This window comes from Geotrypetes seraphini, chromosome 2, assembly GCF_902459505.1.
Source record: "Geotrypetes seraphini chromosome 2, aGeoSer1.1, whole genome shotgun sequence".
In the NCBI taxonomy this organism is placed as follows: domain Eukaryota; kingdom Metazoa; phylum Chordata; class Amphibia; order Gymnophiona; family Dermophiidae; genus Geotrypetes; species Geotrypetes seraphini.
The window spans coordinates 416,695,484-416,715,927 of record NC_047085.1 but is presented as its reverse complement, the minus strand read 5'-3'; the positions used below and the strand labels follow the sequence as shown (position 1 = coordinate 416,715,927).

General features: G+C 37.1%; 1 protein-coding gene and 1 long non-coding RNA gene across 4 annotated transcripts in view; one reads left to right on the top strand and one right to left on the bottom strand.

Moving 5' to 3' along the window:
* The first annotated feature begins 5,138 nt into the window (after positions 1-5,138).
* Positions 5,139-20,444, top strand: part of DYNC1I1 (dynein cytoplasmic 1 intermediate chain 1) — a 587,025-nt gene continuing 571,719 nt past the window's right edge. For all 3 annotated transcript variants that reach the window (XM_033931086.1, XM_033931087.1, XM_033931085.1), the window contains exons 1-2: positions 5,139-5,347; positions 17,429-17,545. In XM_033931086.1, the coding sequence (XP_033786977.1) occupies positions 17,438-17,545 (108 nt within the window). In that variant the 5' untranslated portion in view covers positions 5,139-5,347; positions 17,429-17,437. The remainder of the gene's footprint in view (positions 5,348-17,428; positions 17,546-20,444) is intronic.
* Positions 17,286-20,444, bottom strand: part of LOC117354136 — a 33,840-nt gene continuing 30,681 nt past the window's right edge. Inside the window, exon 3 of the long non-coding RNA XR_004538126.1 lies at positions 17,286-18,661. This is a non-coding gene — a long non-coding RNA (uncharacterized LOC117354136). The remainder of the gene's footprint in view (positions 18,662-20,444) is intronic.

Sequence of the window (20,444 nt, the reverse complement as noted above, 5' to 3'; positions counted from 1 at the left end):
TATTCACAAAGTGTGCCTTAGAATTGTTTACCCTACCTTTTGTTTTTCCCTTTTTTTTCTTTACCCTTATTGTAACTTTACCTCCTTTCCTTTTTCTTTCATGTTAGTTATTATTGGAATTTTATGTTACTATGTTTAAAGTTTCTTTATTATATTATGTACATCGCCTAGAAATTCGAAATAGGCGATTCATCAAGAGCGAAATAAACTTGAAACTTGAAACTTGGATTAGCTGGGTTGTCTCCTGCAGTCTGATTATTGGCCCAATTCCTTCAGCAGGAATAATCCATCGGCCAATCCTTCAACACTATGTCTATCTATTCTACTTGATGGGCAACAGTGTGGGCCTCACAGCCCCATGTTATCATCGCCCATTGAGACAAGCTCTTGGGCTCACCTTTCATACACCAAGTCAAAAATGAAAATTGACTCATGAACTGGAAAATAAAACTGAATATCATCAGCATATAGCCAATAACGTACTCCCAGAAAACTCAAGATTGTACAGGGTGGTACAATTATGCATGCAAATAATTCATGTACATATAATATTACATGAAAAGCACAATAAACTTACAGATATTAATAAGCAATTATTTTCCCCTACCCTCCCACCTAGTAATCAAGAAAATAAATACCCACAAGAAACTACCTAAAAAAATCCCCAAATCAATTCCAATGCAAACTCCTCCCCCCTCCCTCCCACCCTGGATGTGTATGTTTAAAGGTCAGTAAAATAAAGTTAGTTATCGTTCCTTACAAAATTTAGCCAATAGCTCCTAAACATCCAGAAATTTCCTGTAACTTCCCTGCTGTATTGTGCAATATATATATTAAACAAAAGTGCAGATAGAGAGGACCCTTAGGGGACTCCTGAACTAATATTTTCCCAAGAACAGCAAGCCCCTAACTTCACCTGAATCTGTCGATCTTGTAAAAATGATGTAAATCAATTCAGTACATTTCCAGAAATCCTGAACCCTTGCAGTCTTTTAAGGTAAACATGAACAAATCAGAGGCCTAGTCCAGGCTTCAAAAGGCCTGGGGGTGTGGATTTTCGCTCCGCTGGGCTTCTGATAGTTTGCATTACTTGGGCATTCACTTTGCAGCAGGATCACTTCAGAATTTCCCATTCCTACCTACATATAAGGATCTTCACCTCATTAATAGATTGATCACCAATTTTTGTTGGGGGAAACCTAAATTAAGAGCAGCAAAATTTTTACATGGAGCATAGGGGGGCTAGGACATTTTTAAATGGAGCAGAAGGGGGCTAGGAATGCAAGACTTGTACCTTGTACCACATAAGAGACTAGATCCTGGACACTGACTTTTACTCCAACAGAGTTTGAGTCTTGGGGGTGCCACTACCTCTTAGTTTCATACTCTATGTGCATCCACAGTCACTCCCCTCACACTAGAGAGCCTATGTTCTTGTACAGCCCATAGAGGAGGCATGGAAGAGACTAGTGTATCTATGCAAATAGAATCCAAATAACAGTGACCTGTTCCCATAGTGGATAACCTAGACTTCATACCAGGAATAGAAACTGCAATATTCCAGAGATGGGAAGCATAAGGGATACAATTTTTATATTCACAAACCAAAACACACCCTGTGATATCGTGTACCCAACACAATCTTGCTTGACAATAGGAGTGGGCCTCAGAGGCCTGAATGTCAGGCAGTAGACTGCTAGATATGTTTGCAGGTCTATGTCTCAATCATTGGCCCAAACCAAGTCATTAAATCTTGTTTTTGAAATTTTTAAACATTTAAAACTTTTTAGTGTATAAATATATTTTTAAATATTTAGACTTGCATAGTAGAACATTCAAAAATAGTAGAATAGTAGAACATTCAAAAATAGTGCCTATACTTTAAAAAAGCACTTATCTATGTAAACGCTGTTGAAAGGTTACAGCACTACTAGGTGAAACCCGACAGGGTCTCCGTTTCACCTCAATAAGCTTCGTCAGGGGATAGTGTTTAAACAATACGGAGCACAACTTTCTGGATAGCTAAAAAGTTCTATATATATTTATACACTAAAAAGTTTTAAATGTTAAAAAATTTTAAAAAACAAGATTTAATGACTTGGTTTGGGCCAATGATTGAGACATAGACCTGCAAACATATATGGCAGTCTACTGCCTGACATTCAGGCCTCTGAGGCCCACTCCTATTGTCAAGCAAGATCATGTTGGGTGCACGATATCACAGGGTGTGTTTTGGTTTGTGACTATTGATTAGAACATCCTTCATTGTATTTGTCTTTTTGGATTATACAATTTTTATATCAAATCCTTGAGGAGGATGGTTCTATACATCCATTAGAGGGAATTCAATTGGATCTAGAAGGCAGAGGAGAAGATATTTTTGCTTATCGGTAAATTGCTCAATATATCTCTGCCTTGTGCAGGGACAATCTTTTTTGTGGAACAGTCACCAGACTTTCAGAATTCTTTCAGGAAGACTCTTAAAATCTAATATCTGTCTCTGAGTTACACAAGGCCCTTTGTGGGATCCTTCCTTCAAAGATTATACAGCCGTGACTGTGGCATGTGTAGGGCTGTTTGCCAGGGATCGGGTGCACCTGTCGGGTGGGACTTGTTGCTGGACAATTTTGCCACCTGTTGTGAGCGTTATGTAAAGTCCTTGGGGTCTTAGACGCAGCTCTGTATATTATGGAAGGTCTGTAATGGTATTATTCCGAGCTACCGGTTGCTGGGGCTTTTCTGGGGATGAGCAGCAGACTGGCTGGAAGCTGTGCCCTTGGGTCAGGTGACCCTGGAAAATGGGGCATGGAGAGACTCTGTACAGCATTGCCTACGTCTGGTAGCGCTATAGAAATAATAGTAGTAGTCGGGGATCATAAATATTATGAGATTAATTTTGGTAGCTCTGGAACTGTTTTTCAACTTATGTATAATTTTTCTCATCTACATCACCCAGCAATTATTTCCTTGGCTTTTGAAACTAACACCACCTCCTTTGGGTTCCTTGAAAAAGACCCTCAAAACATGGCCCATGTTGGGACCTACCAACACTCCTTTAAGTTAAGTAGGAATTGTTTTTCCTTTTATTGCCACTGAAAAATACTTTTATTATTTAAGAAGCACCCCAATATCACCAGCATTATAGTCATACACAGTGATGGGACGGTAGGTTCGGCTATAGGAGCCACGGCTCTTGGTCAGATTACCATATCTGAGTGTATGTATAAATGCATTTACTTTATTGTATTTGAATTTCATCTAACTTCTATTTTGGACATTTACTCTGAGAAGTCTTGGTTCTAGTGTTATAACTTTTATGGTAGCCAATAAACAGAGCTATGGCTATTTACCCAAAAAAGAGAGTTGTGTGGTAATTTGTATGTATGTTAAAAGGGGAATGGGTCCAGATCCTGCTGTTATACAATTAAATTGTGGTTATTGGCTAATAAATTAAGGTTGAATCCATCTAAAATCTTGCCCTGTTCAACATAACTATCCTGTGTTCCTCTTCCCCATCCCACATGCCAACATTTCTTTCTCTCTTTTACTTCCAACCAGCATTTCTCCCTCTCTCTTCTCTCCCTTTGCTCCTCCCAGGAGTCCAACAAGTGTTCCTCTCTCTTTGCTGGCTCCTGTTCTTTCTCCCCTTTGCAGGACCAGTACATCTCCCTCTTCCTTTTTCCCCTGCAGGTCCTGGCACTTCTCTCATTCCATGCCCACCCCCCATCCCCAAGTCCAGCATTTATTTCCCTCTCTGCACCCTCTTTCTTCTTTACCCCCTCATTGGATCTCTCTCTTCCCTACCTGACCTACTGTTCAACACCTCCCTCTCTCCTTGCCCCCTGATTTAGCATCGCTCTCCCTCCTTGTAGCACCCCTCTCTCTCTCTTTGCCCCCTCCCCTCACTATGGTTACTATATGGCTCCATAAAAAGGAATACAGATTGAGACATCCAGGTTTTACTTCCATTGAAAGAAGTAAAACCTGGATGTCTCAATCAATCCTCCTTTTCCTGGAGCCATGTGGTAACCCTACCCCCCAGTGATGCAGCATATGTCTCTCTCCTTGTCCCTGCCTCAATGCAGCACTTCTAGTACTGCTACTATTTATCATGTCTATAGCACTGAAAAGCGTATGCAGTGCCTCTCTTTGGCTTCCTAAAAGCTGGCACTTTGTTTTTCCTTCCTCTTCTTTCCCCATTTCCAGCAGTGTCAGGAACATCAGGCTGCTTCAACCAATCTGGGGGCCCTATTTCAGCCATGTTTTGCTCCTTCTGAACCAACTTCCTGTTTCCTTGAGGGTGGAATGCAGTTGAAATAAGGCCCCCGGATTGGTTGAACCTGCCTCCTATTGCTGAATGCGGAAATACAAGTACCAACTTGTGTGTGTGTGTGTGTGGGGGGGGGTGATAGAGGTGTTGCCTTGTGACTGGGATGGGAGAGGATGGTGCTAGCCCTAGAAGCATGGTAGGGTCACCAGATTTCTTCAAGAAATAAGAGGCCCTGCCCCATTCTGTCCTCCAGCCCCACCCCACCCCACCCCCACACAGACCTCTTCTCCTTGCCTGAGTCCGGGCCATGCCTGGAGGTCCTCTGAGCATGCGCAGATGCAATTTAATGATGTCATGCATGCGCATATGTGTGTGACATCATCACGTCGCATCCACGCATGCTCAGAAACACTCCAGATATGGCCCTGATCTTGGGGCCTTCCAAAACCCGAACAAACTGCTGGGTTTTGAAAATCCATCCGGATACCTGGACAGTCCTCTAAAAAAAGGATATGTCCAGGTTTTCCCGGACGTCGGGTAACCATAGGCATGTGAGCTGGAGAAAGGGCCCAAATGCATGTGGCAGGATTAAAACTTGTGTTTGTGTAGGATGTAGGCATGTACATTTGCTCACACATTGGATGGCAATTTCATAACAGGCATTTCTGCAGGTAAAACACTGTCTTACCTACAAAATGATTTGGGGAAATTATACTTTCTACGTATTACTCTGGCAACACATGTTCAAATTGTCCTGCCAATAAAGATTCCTGAACTTGAATCTGGTTACAGAGAGAGAAAGGAGAAAAAGGCAAAGCTTAGTCACCCTCCAGAGATATCTGTGTCAATGAGCCTCTGTGTAAAAGGATTGTGCTGAGCTGTGGATATGCATAGCGAGAAGACAGCAGATTCCCAGCCAGAAAGGGAGGGAGAGAGAGAAAGCGGAAGCACTACTCCCCACCCTCTGCGCACATCTAAGCAAAGCACTGACTGCACAGACAAATTACCGTTCTAGCTGTCCATTCATTTCCAGAATATTCAGGAACACAATTCCGCTCTCTGCAGAAGACTAGAAAGGTAAATATTACAGTGCCGTGTTTCTGCAGCCAGGCAGTTTTCTCCTTGAAGAGAGAAAACAGCTTATTCTGAATGCGATGATGCTGGTGAGATGCTCTGTGGAGCTGGGAAGGATGCAGCGTTTTTGATGCTGGGAGTGTCCAGGCTGTAGGGGATTGAGCACCAGCAGCAGAAAGGCCAGTGTCAACATGCAAACTGCCTCCCATTTTATATCAGTGGACTTGTTCTTAGATTATGAATTAATTAAGCAGAAACCAGAGGATGCATCATTTTATGCAATGCTATTGTCTAATATTATTTGTTATTATTTTTTATGTATGTATTTTGTAGCCCGCTTAGGTTTTAGGCGGGATATGTCTATTAATTAAATACATAAATAAGATCAGTTAACGTTAGGACATGTTCAGTAGAACTCAGATCAGATATGCAGCGCTTCCATGTAAGTTTGAGTCTACGATTGAACTTGGTTGTTATGATGATACTGAAATATGTTCCCTTCCCCTGAAATATCCCAGCACTTATGAGCGAAAGGACAGCAAGTGTAAGATCAAATCTAATCTGACTGGTCTCTCGGTGAATAGCACAGGCTTGAGGTGTAAGTGATGTAGAGTATGATTTCTGTATTTTATTTTATAAACAGTAGCTCAGAGAACCAAGGGAGCATAAATAAGCATGGGGGAAGGGGATTGTAACATTTTCGGTGGCTGCTATCTCAAGTTTTCTTGTTCTCTTCCCCTCCCCCCATTAATCCATAAAGCTCTTGTCCCCCTGTTTCTACCAATATACTTTGGTGCCTTTTTCTATTTCATTTTTATCTTTACTTGCACTTTTCACTGTTCATTTTTCAAGTGCCTTCACCCAATTTTTCACAATGGTACTCCCATTCATGTTCAACACATCACATCGGATTCACCCCTAATTCAACTTCTGTTCATATACCCAGAGTAGTACACCACTGGTTAACCTGTCAGTCATGTCCATCCTTCTATGCACATAATGCAGGTAGTTTTCCCTTCCTCATTTTGTTTTCATATTGCTTTAGGACCCTGGAAGAAGGTTTTTTCACGACTGAAACACGGCCTGTGTTGGGTCTATGCCACAATTCATATATTGTGTTTCTTTGTGTTATTGGATATTTTATTTTGTTACTTTTTGCACCTTGTTCAAATTAAAGTTTTTATCAAGATTATCAGTTCACAGTTTCTTGCCTTCTGCTCTACCAACTTGAACCCCATCCTCCTCTCACCTAGCTTGATTTCCAGTCCTTTCTTGCTCCTTCATGCCTTCCTTTCTGCAGCTTTATCTTCAACCTTGTCTCCCTCCCTCTATCTTGATGCCAAGTCCTATTGCACCTCCACTCCCAATATCAATCCCAGTTCAACTTCTCCTTTACCCAGATAGCTACTCAAACTTTCTCCTCCCTGCCTTTACAAGATCATCTATCTTCTTCCTCTATTTCCCTCTATGGCCAGGAGGACAGTAGCATTTTGTTACCTTGTATAGCCTCGGTTTATCTGTCAGCCTACATCTGAGTTGTTCTAGACTTGCATGCTGTGAGGGTAATTTTGAAACCCCCAAAAAGGTCTATATGAAAATTGTCCACCCTTTCTATTGGTGAAAGTGCAACTTTTGGAAAATGCTAAAGACCCATTTCTTCTCTTCAATCCCAATAGCATGAAAAGCAGCTATGAAACTTGTGAGTGTGTGCTATTCAAGATCACTGATTAGAGATCTTAGTGTAAATCACATTGAATTCTTGTCCAAATTTGTGGTATAGAAGAAAATGTATGGTATGGTATGTATCGGTTCCAAAATGCATTTGTTGAAGGCACTTCAAAGGACGGAATTAGAGAGGAAATATTTTCAAAAGTGCATACTAGGCCTAAAAAAAACTATTCTGGGGATTTACTGGGAATTTTTGAGTGTTTTATTTTTGTTCATTCCACACATTTGACATAATACAAATTTTTAATGCATGTAAGATTATTGTGTGCATCAGTGCATCAGTGACATAGCCAGCCAGCCAGACAATTTTAGGCGGGCCTGAGTCCAAAGTGGATTGACACAAAATTTTCTCTGCCCTGTCCTACCCTCACTTCAAAATATAAATACTTTAGTTAATGAGGATCCCTGGGGGGGGGTCATGTGATGAAATTCTAAGGTGCAGATATGAGTGCTCTGGGCACCCTTATCCACGCTCCTTTATCCATTTCTTTCTAGGCCATTCGTTGCAATAACCCTCTGATAATTTTATAAAGAAGTACATAGAAACATGATGGCAGATAAAGGCCAAATGGCCCATCCAGTCTGCCCATCCTCAGTAAACATTATCTCTTCCTCTCTCTAAGAGATCCCACATGACTATCCCAGGCTTTCTTAAAATCAGACACAGTCTCTGTCTCCACCACTTCTACCGGGTGACTGTTCCACGCATCTACCACCCTTTCTGTAAAAAAGTATTTACTTAGATAACTCCTGAGCCTATCACCTCTTAACTTTATCCTATGCCCTCTCATTTCAAGTTTCCTTTCAAATGAAAGAGACTCGACTCATGCACATTTACATCACATAGGTATTTAAACGACTCTATCATATCTCCCCTCTCCCATCTTTCCTCCAAAGTATGCAGATTGAGATCTTTAAGTCTGTCCCCATGTGCCTTATGACGAAGACCACACACCATTTTAATAGCCTTCCTCTGGACTGACTCCATCCTTTTTATATCTTTTTGAAGGTGCGGCCTCCAGAATTGTACACAATATTCTAAATGAGGTCTCACCAGACTCTTATACAGAGGCATCAATACCTCCATTTTTTTTAATGGCCATACCTCTTTCTATGCACCCTAGCATCCTTCTAGCTTTCGCCGTCACCTTTTCAACCTGTTTGGCCACCTTAAGATCATCACATACAGTCACAACCAAGTCCCACTCTTCTGTCGTGCACTTAAGTTCTTCACCCCCTAAACTGTACTATTCCCTCGGGTTTTTGCAGCCCAAATGCATGACCTTGTATTTCTTAGCATTAAATTTTAGCTGCCAAATTTCAGACCATTCTTCAAGCTTTGCTAGGTCATTCCTCATGTTGTTCACATCATCCTGGGTGTCTACTCTATTGCAGAGCCCATCAAAAACTCCACAGTAAATTGAAGAAGAGGAGATAGCATGCACTATATAAACTGATATGGGTTGTAGGCGAAACCTTTTATCATTATGCAGACTTGAAAAATTGCTCACTTCATTGTTTCATGAGTGATGGATAATGTACTCATATCACAAGAATTTTCTTCTGCAAAGCATATAAATTGCTAGAAAGCAGCTAAGGATTTTATACCTTTAGATTACAGTATGTATATGTACCCCAAAAAATATATTCTGGGAAAAAGCTTGTTACACAAGGGTGAATCCAAAAGTACAAAATAATCCAATCACATTAAAAAGGTCAACTGACACATTACTTCCATGATGCTCACCATGTAACCAAAAGTGCTCAGATCCTTTTTGGAAGAGAGACCACAAGTGGGGTCACACTCTTAAATGTGACTTTCTTGGTCAATCACAGCACTAAAACTTTCTTCTTTATGCAGGCATGCAAAAACTTTGATCATCAAAATTCATGTACTTAACTGAGAATGATTCATAAAAAAACTTATGGGTTCTGACACATTTTGCCAGACCAGCTCCCTCAGAAAACCCACTCTGAAATCAGCTTAGATAACCAAGTGGCCTAATATTTCACCTATAAAAGAAAAATCATAAACCTTTTAAGTATGTAGCTCAGTTCACGATAAAATGCAATTCTCAGCACTATTGAGGGGTACCTCACGTTCTTCTCATTGCACTTCCTCTTCCTCAGCTGTACACCTTCCGTATTTATCCCTATAGACACCGGAAATGATGTCATGATTCAAGGTAGAAATGCCCACCACTCAACCTCACGATTGAGGCCAAGTAGGGACACTGTCTGCCAATGATATATCCAAGCCTGTTCTTTTTTTTCCACCGGTATGCAGGCAGATTACCACCTCGAAGCAAAAGAGGAGCCTCTAATACTAGAAATTTCAAATCATCCATAGTGCGTGACTTGTCTTGTTAATGTGATGTTAACGGGGCCGTAACTTCACCTCCACGTATTTTACTTAAATGTTTAATGATGCTGACATGAATAGATCTAGTAGTGCAGGGCTGCCCAAGTCCGGTCCTCGAGATCTACTGGCAGGCCAGGTTTTCAGGATATCCACAATGAACATGCATGAGAGAGATTTGCATACCAAGAAGGCAGAGCAGGCAAATCTCTCTCATGCATATTCATTGTGGATATCCAGAAAACCTGACCTGCCAGTAGATCTTGAGGACTGGACTTGGGCAGCCCTGTAGTAGTGTGTCCTATATAAAAAAGCTGGCACAGGCACAAGACAAGCTAGGCAAGACTGTGAGAATATGGGAAGTAGTGCTTTTCCAGGGTTTATCCAATAAACACCTATTTTATCAGTAGCTACTGTCCCCCTCTTTTACTAAGGCACGCTAGCCAATTTAGTGGACATGCTAAATGCTAATATGTCCATAGAATATAATGTATGCACTAGCATTTAGCGTGTGCTAAATCAGGTAGCACGCCTTAGTAAAAGGAACCCAAGTATTTGTTAAAACCTAAAATCAGAAGCTTGTTAAGAACATTATCTTGACAAAAATGAATTGCTTCCCATTGGTATGAATTATGCCTTGAGAAATTTTTTTTTTTTTTTCAAGAATTATATAAATATGGCTTTTAACTACTGGTACATTTTTAAAAATACATAGTTAAGGGGGCGTGGCTTAACGCGAACACAGGATGGAGGTGTGATCGAGACGCTCCTCTATATCTGGGCAAAATTTTAAAATTATAATTCTCTTATTGTTGATTTTGAGGTGAAAAAACAAGTTTAAATTAAACTTAAAACTATTACAAACTAATATTGAGCTCCTCCGATAAAATCGAGATAGATACTGAGAGAGGAAAACTTAAAGAAAGATTGCCGGTTTTTCTCTCAGCGCTGGTTTGACGCGGCAGATAACTGACAGAAAAGAAAATCTATAAACAGAAACAGAAACAAACGGATAACAACGCTGTTATTAAAGAGTGAAAAAAGAGGTACTGCTGAGAGTTGGGTGAAGTCTGGGTGAGAAAATTAAGAGAAAAGGTCTGTTTCTCTTTTGCCGATTTTTTAATGACAGATGACAGTTGCTGTAGCGACGAGGTATTTTTTAAAAAAAAGCTCACAGCGTGAATTACACCAGCCTGCCTTGCCAGATCTAGGTAAGGCACTGGGAAAAGAAAAGTTAGAAATATCAAGAGCGTTGTTATTTCTATGTGCTGAATGTTTAAACTGACTAACATTGAAGGGAAAAATTAGAGAGAGACTGATCTCGTTAGTAAGGCTGCTGACAGTTGATTTATGGAACTGAGACGGTTTGTTATAGCCTTCTCTAGCCGGAGCTGAGTCGGAGCCTGGAGTTAAGGAGATCGATTAATTACTGGCTTCTTTTTGTGATATAAAAAAAAAAAGAAGTAAAAGTCTGAAGGCAGAAAAGAAAATATAGAATTGAAAATTATCCTCCTTTGACATTGATGGAAGGGAGACTGAGTAACTGAGGAAGAAGAATATCGGCACTTTCTCTCAGTAAACAAATAAATAAATAAACAAATAAATATCAGCTTGCTATAATAAAGAAGTACTGAATTGAATGTTGCTTTCCTCTGATAAAGCTGCGATTGGGCTTATGAGAGAAGAGACAGAGGAAAGGATTAACGGAACTTTTTAAAACTGAAGCAACAAGACATCGAGGCAATTGAAAGACGCTGTGAATAAATAGATTACAGTTGCTTCAAAATTGCCAAAATAAGAAAATAATTGGAAAAGGTGTTGCTTTCCTCAGTCGGAGCTGCGATTGGGCTCGTGAGAGGAGAGCTAGAAGAAAGGACCACCAAAAATATTTTATTTGATCAGCGCTGAAGTGGAGTGTCATTAAGGGAGAGTGACTTCAGGATATAATGAATTAAATCTATGAAAGACCTAACTAGTCTGAGAGAGATCTAAGAGAAGGAAAAATTATCAGACTGAGTGTTTCCCATCTCATTGAGATAGTGAACGGGCTTAAGGGAGAAGAAATATAAAAAAAAAAAAAAAAAAAAAAAAATCTACTTCAAAAGATAGAACCAAATCCTAGAAGAAAAAGAATTAAAAACTTAAGAACACCCAACCTAAACCTAAGAGATTAAATTTAAGAAAGAAGAATAACCAATAAAAAGAAAACAACAACATGGCAAGTACCAGACAAAACAAAAATGAGGCTGGTACATCTGCAAAAAGACAGAAACAAGACCAAATAACACCAAGCAAAATACCACTTCCTATCGAAGAATCAGACACATTAAGCAAAACAGAAGTTATGGAAGAACTAAAACAAATCAAACAAATGCTCAAGGAAACTATAACTAATATGTCAGAAATGAAAGAAGAAATTTTAAATATTCATAGACAAATGGAAGTTAACAACAAAAGAACAACTGAACTAGAATCAAAAATGGAAACTATAGAATGTGAATCAAAAAGATGTAAAAACGACAACCTGGAATTAAATAAATTAAAAGATCAACTGGAGGACTACGAGAATAGAGGAAGAAGGAAAAACATCAAACTTTTTGGAATACAAGAAAATTTAGAGGGAAAAAATACTATCCTTTTCCTTGAGAATTTAATTCCAAAAATACTACAGTTAGACTTGAAACAACCAATTGAAATTGAAAGGGCGCATAGAATCCCAATTAAAAATTTAGAAAACAAAAACAGACCAAGACCAATAATTTTCAAAATGCTGAGATACCAACAAGCACTAGAGATACTAAATGCAGCAAAAAAAGATAAAAACCTAAATTATAAAGGATCAAGATTATGGTTTTTACCAGACTTCGCCAAAAACACAGCAACTAAAAGGAAAAGACTACTAGACATGAGACCTCTACTAAAAGAAAAAGGATTTAAATATGGTCTATACTACCCGGCGAAAATGAGAGTGTCATCTGGAGACAAGTCCTTATATTTTGAGGATCCTGAAAAACTAAAAGATTTTCTCTCTAAACCAGAACCTATGATATATTAACATAATACATTAAGATGGTTTTGAAGACTCTATGAAAAATTAGAAAATATAACATATCGAAATATTTGAAGAAATGGAGGAAATACAATACAAAGAAAAGACAATAATAATTATATGAAAGAAAGAACAGAATATAGGAAAATTATTAAATAATACACTGCATATATGCTTAAAATAATTATATGTTGAAATCATAATATTAAGGAAATACAAATTAACATATTGTTAAATGGATAATGATACATTAATAAAATGTTATGGAAAATGATTAAATAAATATAAAAGATCAATATAGATAGATAGAAGGGAAATTTGTTTAAACAATTGAATATTGATTGCCTGGAATGGGGAGAATGTTAGGATTACAGTTCCAATGTGTATCCTTAAGCAGCCAATGTATTGGGTGGGAAAGGGAGGGATAAGGAGAATATTTATTAGAATAATTAAGGGAGATACATTAGGGTTAAATATGTGTGTCATGAAGAAAATTTTTTGGATATTAAATATGAAAGAGGAGAGGAAGAATAAGATAATGAAAAGTATTAAAATATATAATGTCTTTTAAAATATATTCTATTAATGTCAATGGCCTGAATCACGTAATTAAAAGGAAAAAAATATTAACATTTTTAAAAAAACAAAATGCAGATATTTACTGTCTGCAAGAGACCCATCTTAATATGAAGGAATCACAGAAATTATCAGATGGATGGATAAAAGAATGTTTTTTTGCTCCAGCAGTGGGTAAAAAAGCAGGGGTTGCAATCCTTATAAATAAAAAATGTATGGCCAATATAAAGGTAAAAAATTCAGATCCACATGGAAGATGGATACATATTGATATAGGTATGGGAAATGATACCCTGACGTTATTTAATATATATGCCCCTAATTCGAATCAATCAGAATTTTTCAAAAAACTACAAAATATGTTATTACCACTGGCTGCCTCTAATTTAGTGGTGGCTGGAGATTTTAATGCTGTAATGGATCCATTATTGGATAAAAAACCAGGTAAAAATATTAAATCTTTAGGTCTAGATAATTTAGTTCGATCATGTGATTTGAAAGATATATGGCGTATTCTTCATTTTAATGATCAGGAGTATTCATTTTGTTCACAGGTTCATAAATCATTTTCAAGAATAGATTATATTTTTGTTTCAACAAATAAAGTGCAACAAGTGATTAAAGCCTCCATTGATCCTATTATCATTTCGGATCATGCGGGAATATGGATAGAATTACAATTAGATCAATTAGAAAATAATAGACCTCTTTGGAGATTTGATAATGCATTGCTTGTGGATGACAAATTTTTGGAAAATTTTAAAACACAAATTAATGAATTTTTTCAAATAAATTTAGTGGAAGATACATCTATAGAGAATGTATGGGATGCATTTAAAGCAACTATGAGGGGTAATATCATATCATATTCAGCTTTTATTAGGAAACAAATTAAAAAACAATATATAGAATTAGAAAAAGAAATAAAAATATTAGAAGCTAAATTGATAAGTAAATGGGAATATGAAGTTTTGCAAGCTCTTTTGAAAGTAAAAGGTAAATATAATGAATTAACTTCAAAAATGATAAGAAAAGATTTGTTTTCCAAACAAACGGTGTATTATGGAAATTCTAATAAGGCAGGAAAATTACTAGCAAATTATCTTAAGGCAAAAAAAAGGAGAACTAATATTAATGGAATAAAAGATGATAATGGTATAATAACAAATCAAACAAATATAATATTAAAACAATTTTTAAAATTTTATAAAGATCTATATTCTTCCGAACCTTATTTGGAGAAACAAAAAGATGGAAAAAAATTTTTAGATTTAATAAATGGACCTAAGATTCCTGATCATATAAAACGAAGTTTAGAAGAACCTATATCATTAAAAGAATTAGAAACAGCATTGAGATCTCTTAGAGTTGGATCCGCTCCAGGTGGTGATGGTTACACAGTAGAATTTTATAAAACATTTCAAAATATCCTCTCCCCACATTTATTAAAATTATATCAGACACAACTTATAAAAGGTAATATAAAAGGTACTATGGCTGAATCAATAATAATTGTTTTGCCTAAGCCAAATAAAGATCCTACTTTGGTTTCAAACTACAGGCCTATATCTTTGATAAACGTTGATAATAAACTTTTGGCGAAAATTTTGGCTTTGAGATTAGCCAAAGCTCTCCCACATATTATAGATATGCATCAAACGGGTTTCGTTGCTAAAAGACATTCCTCCAATAACTCTAGACTATTATTTCACATGCTAAACTTGTCAAAAAAAATGGATGAACCGGCTTTTACAGTTTCATTAGATGCTGAGAAAGCATTTGATAGGGTAGAATGGAATTTTATGTATCAGGCTTTAGAATGGTTTGGTATAGGTTCTGGATTTATACAAATGGTAAAAACATTGTATAGCTTCCCGATTGCAAGATTAAATATTAATAATAAGATATCTGATGGTTTTCAATTGCAGAGGGGAGTTAGACAAGGTTGTCCTTTATCTCCTTTGTTATTTGATGTTGTATTAGAACCCTTATTGTTAGCAATACAGCAAACGAGGGAGATACAAGGAATTCCATATTCAGATATGGAATATAAAATTTCGGCTTATGCTGATGATATTTTGCTTTATTTGAGAAATCCAGAGTCTACCTTATCTTCTTTATTGGAATTAATTGATAAGTTTGGCAAATTTTCAGGTTATAAAATTAATTGGAATAAATCTGAAATTATACCCTTGAATGTTTACTGTGTAAAAGGATTATTTGATATTTTTCCATTCATATGGAAAGAAGAAGGATTTAAATATCTAGGCATTCAAGTTAAAAAAACAATTGAAGATACTGTAAAAGAAAATGAAAAATATGTATTAAAAAAAGTAACGGAGTTATGTGAGCAATGGAACCCATTACATATATCTTGGTGGGGCAGAGTTCAAACTATTAAAATGATGATGTTGCCTGTGGTTTGCTACCAAATGAGTATGATACCTATTTATTTTCAGGGGTCCTTTTATAAGAAGCTTAATAGAATTTTAACAAAATTTCTTTGGCTTGGTAAAACACCTAGAATAGCTTTAGTAACCTTACAAAAATCAATTAAGGAGGGAGGGGTAAATTTTCCAAATTTCTATAGGTACCATCAAGCCTATATTCTACGTCAGGGTATGTATTGGATCCTCCCAGAACTTATAGATAATGCACCAGATTGGTTATATTTGGAATGGCGCCTTATGTTTCCCCTAAATTTAGTTCATTTACCAAGTATTAATATACCTAAAAGATACAGAGAAAATAAAATAATAATGGATACTTGGAAAACATTGAGATTTATTGATAAATTAACACCCATCCCAATATATAAATCAACTAATCAATCCATATGGATAAACTCCAAGATCAAAATTGGCGGAGCTCAAATCCTTTGGAAGAACTGGATTATTGCAGGAATTAGATCTCTAGATGATATTATTTCAGAAGGTAAACTGCTGGATTTTTCACAATTGCAACATAGATTTGGTCTTAATAAAACACAAAGTTTTAAATGGTTGCAATTGAAGCAGGCCATTCAGGTTGGGTTCCCTGAATGGAAATCATTAAACAATCAATATAGTTTAAAGTTCTTATGCTTTAAAGCAGACTTCCTAGGACATCAAGCCGCATTGTGGTATAAATTAATATCTGGATATTTGAATAAAAAACCAAAAAATGGTCTAAGAGACATTTGGAGCATTGAGATTGGACATCAAATTAATGCATCTCAATGGCCACTAATTTGGTCTTGGAGAATGGGATGTACAGTGTCAGCGTCTATGAGACAAACATGGTTCTTTTTATTACATAGAGCTTTTTGGACCCCTACTCGTTTACAAAAACTAGACAGTTCTAAGTCTAATAGATGCTGGCACTGTAATCTAGAACCAGGGACATTAGATCATTTATTATATCATTGTCCTTATATTAAAATTTTTTGGAATTCAATTTGGCCACAAATTAATAAATTAATGGAAAATCATATTGCAATATCATATGATACAATTTTATTTGGAACAATGATGAGAAAAAAAAGTCAAATTTCACCAGAAAATAATAAGCTTTTATTAATTATGACAGGGGTTGCCATTCAACATATAACTAACAATTGGAAAAATTACAACAACCTAAATTACACATTTTGGTGGAATACAATATGCCATATTTTTAAAATGGAAAGAACAATAGCAATACAAAAGGGGACATATAATAAATTTATAAAAATATGGGGGCCATTGACAAAATACTGTAATGATTAAATAATAGAATACTTTTTCTTCTTTTCTTCTTTTAGAGATTTTTTTTTTTTTTATGACACACATATAGGGGGGGTAAGGAAAACAATTTATATATAATATATTATAATATATGATACAAAATGTAACATATGATTAAAAAATAATAGAAGGGTGGGGGGAGGGAAAATGAACAAAATTTATCCAGAATATATTGTATTAGATATAAATATGTTATTGAATAATTATCAATTATATTCTAATATGTTGTATACTTTTATAAAATTTGAAAATTAAAAATATTATATTAAAGCAATAAAAGGGTGGGGGGAGGGTGAAGGGGAAAATCAAATTCAGACATACATTGTGTTAGATATAAAAGTGATACCATGCATTTATCAACTGTATTTTATTATTATGTACACTTTTTGTAAAATTTGAAAATAAAAATATAATGAAAAAAAAAAAAAAAAAAAAATACATAGTTAAATTTGCTTTTGTAGATTTTAGTAATAGCCAGGTGCCATAAATCTAATTTATGAATGTGTAAGAATCAAAATATTTTTAGCACATGTCAACATGTTTGAATGAAGAGAAAAAAAAAAGTAATTTTATGATTTCAGATGTTTCATATTTTCTTTTCCTGAAAGGAAGCCACAATGTCTGACAAGAGTGATCTGAAAGCTGAACTGGAGCGCAAAAAGCAGCGCCTGGCTCAAATAAGAGAGGAGAAGAAAAGGAAGGAAGAGGAAAGGAAAAAGAAAGAAGTACATTTTATTTATACAAATCATAACTTAAGAAAATGTAGTGGCCTTGTTACTAAAGCATAGCACACGCTAACAGACATTAGTGTGTACTGTCATGTGGCCCACAGGTAGAAAATAAGAGGTGTAGCATTTAGTTTGCTCTAATGCTTGTTAGCGCATGCTAGGCTCTACTAAAAGGCCCCTGTAATTCTTTCTGCTCCACATCATTCAGTAGTTTTATGAATATATATATATATATAACTTCTATATCCATGCTTAACACAAAAATTGTACAGATGTAATGTGAGCACCATCAAACCTTTCAAAATTGCTACCAGAACAACAGAGCTTATTGGCTCAGGTATCCCAAGCAATGCAGGGAACAAGTGCTCAACCAATGGCCTCATTTAAGTCCAAATTGACTCTGGGAGATAACCCAGATTATTTTGTGGTGAATTTTAAAAGGACTGCCCACTTAGTCAGGTAGCCAAGTTGCTTTCCAGGATACTAACCCTGGTGGTGCTCTAGAAAATATTAATAGTGGTAGTAGTAGTAAAGAGCCATTTATGCAGAGATTAAGGCCGCCATCTTGGAATGGGTTGGGTTCCTACAAATTATTTTAAGGACTAGAGCAGGTCATCTGGAAGTGGCTGCAACCTGAAGGGAAGTCCAGAATAGAAGTAGCCAAAATTATTCTCTTAGAACAGTTCTCGGTGATTTGAGTCCACCCTTGAGGCAGTGGGTATGCCAGCATCACAAGCTTACACCGGAAGATGCTCTAGAAGTAGCTGAAGCCTTCCTTTGGGCTGAAGCCAAGCCTGATAACCTCTGCTTGAAAAATGTTTCTCTAGAATCCCATCAATCATAGGCAGGGGAGTGAACAACTGCTGCTACCCCACCAAGGAACAAGGCAACCAATTGCTTCTTGAGTCCAGGAGCCAGCTCCACTCTATTTCAGCTGTGGACAGTGTGAATATTTTACCAGAGACTAAAGATGAAGATGAGGCTATTGATGTTAACTTGAATGCACTGCACACCTGCAACTGTGTGGAAGCAGCATATCCTTGTGGTGCAAGTTGAGTTGGATGGAGCATCTATTGAAGCTCTGGTGAACTCTGGGAGTATAAAGGCTCTTATCTAGAGAAAGTTAATCAAGAGATTTCAAGTTAATTATAAGCAGAGACCTTGCCTTATATTTCACAGACCATGTTTGAATCAGGATCCCAGTGGTGCAAGCTGTCTTCCTCAGGGGTCCCATAAAAAGGTGGTAACAAATAAATACAACAAATATGCCCGGAATGTGCTGCTGAAAAAAACTAAAGCAGTGCTGATCGAAACATGGACCGTGTCGGGTCCCATATTGCTATAAGTGGTTTATTTGTATGCAACAGTTTGTTTATTTGCTCATAATAAATTTTGCCTGCATCTGTACACCTGTCTGCAGTCCTCGGTTTATTGCTCTTCACTGCAGATCTGTTGGATCTCCTTTTTTGTCTTTGCTCTGAAGGACCACTGGCCAGTCGGGTTTTGGGGATAGCCCTAATGAACATGCATGGAGCAGATCTGCATTCCTATCATCTTCATTACATGCAAATCTCTTTCATGCATACTCATTAGAGCTATCCTGAAAACCTGATTGGCTGGTAGTCCTCCAGGACAGGGAACCACTGTTTGTAAAGGGTCATGGATTTGATATAACCACCTTTCTGTGAAGCAAAACAATTTATATAATAATATAACACAGTAGATGACGGCAAATAACGACCCGAATGGTCCATCCAGTCTGCTCAACCTGTGTCAATTTAAATTTTTTAAATTTTTTCTTCTTAGCTTTTTCTGGGCAAGAATCCAAAGCTCTACCTGGTACTGTACTTGGGTTCCAACTGCCGAAATCTCTGTCAAAACTTACTCTAGCCCATTTACACCCTCCCAGTCATTGAAGCCCTCTCCAGCCCATCCTCCACCAAACGGCCATATACAGACCATGCAAGTCTGCCCAATAAAGGCCTTAGTTCAATATTTAATATTATTTTCTGATTCTAGATTCTCTGTGTTCAACCCACGCGTCTTTGAACTCAGTGTGGATACTTTCTCTGTCACTATCTTAAGGTTTGTTTTTTTGTTTTGACCTGGGGCAATGGATGGTTGGGTAACTTGCCCAGAGTCACAAGAAGCTATAGTGAGAATTGAACCCAGTTCCCTGGATTCTCAGGCTACTGCACTAACCATTAGGCTACTCCTCAACTCCTAGTTATTATATGTGCTGTTCCTCCTTCCTTGGAATAGGGAGCTAAGATTGTGAGCCCCTTGGTAGTATTTTGCACCTACAGGCTCTCTACATCCTTCTTAGTTAGAACCCCTCCAGAGAGGAAGACCTGGTCCTTCACTTGTACTTATGGGTTTATATTTCCCTCTAAAAGCATATGGTTGAATCTTACTGGATCAAATTCTCTAAATTCATCTACTACTGTTATTTTGATTGGCACTTTTTTGCTGGAGAAAACAGCCCAGAACATTCCGTCTGCAACTGTTTATGTAGAGCAGGACCTATTTCCTTCCATATGGTTTTCTAATCATTGGTGGCTTCCAACATTCCCTGCCTCTTTTAAGAAAATAGGTCTTGTATCTGGCACCACATTCAGTGAACACTTAACTGCCTGCCAATTTAGGCCTTAAAATAATCAAAGACAAATCACCAAACTCACCTGTGGCAATGAGTTAAACTTTGCGGAAATAATTTTTTACTTTCAATTCCTGTGGGTATTTTAAATAGCCTTTGGTAAAATTGGGGCTGCCTCCTCTAAAAGAGAATGTATCATGACATTATAAACTTATTGCAGTTTGTGAAACTCTACCACAGAGAAAATAGTTAGACCAGGTTAATCCAATTTAATGACTGAAGTGCTGGGAACACTTAAAA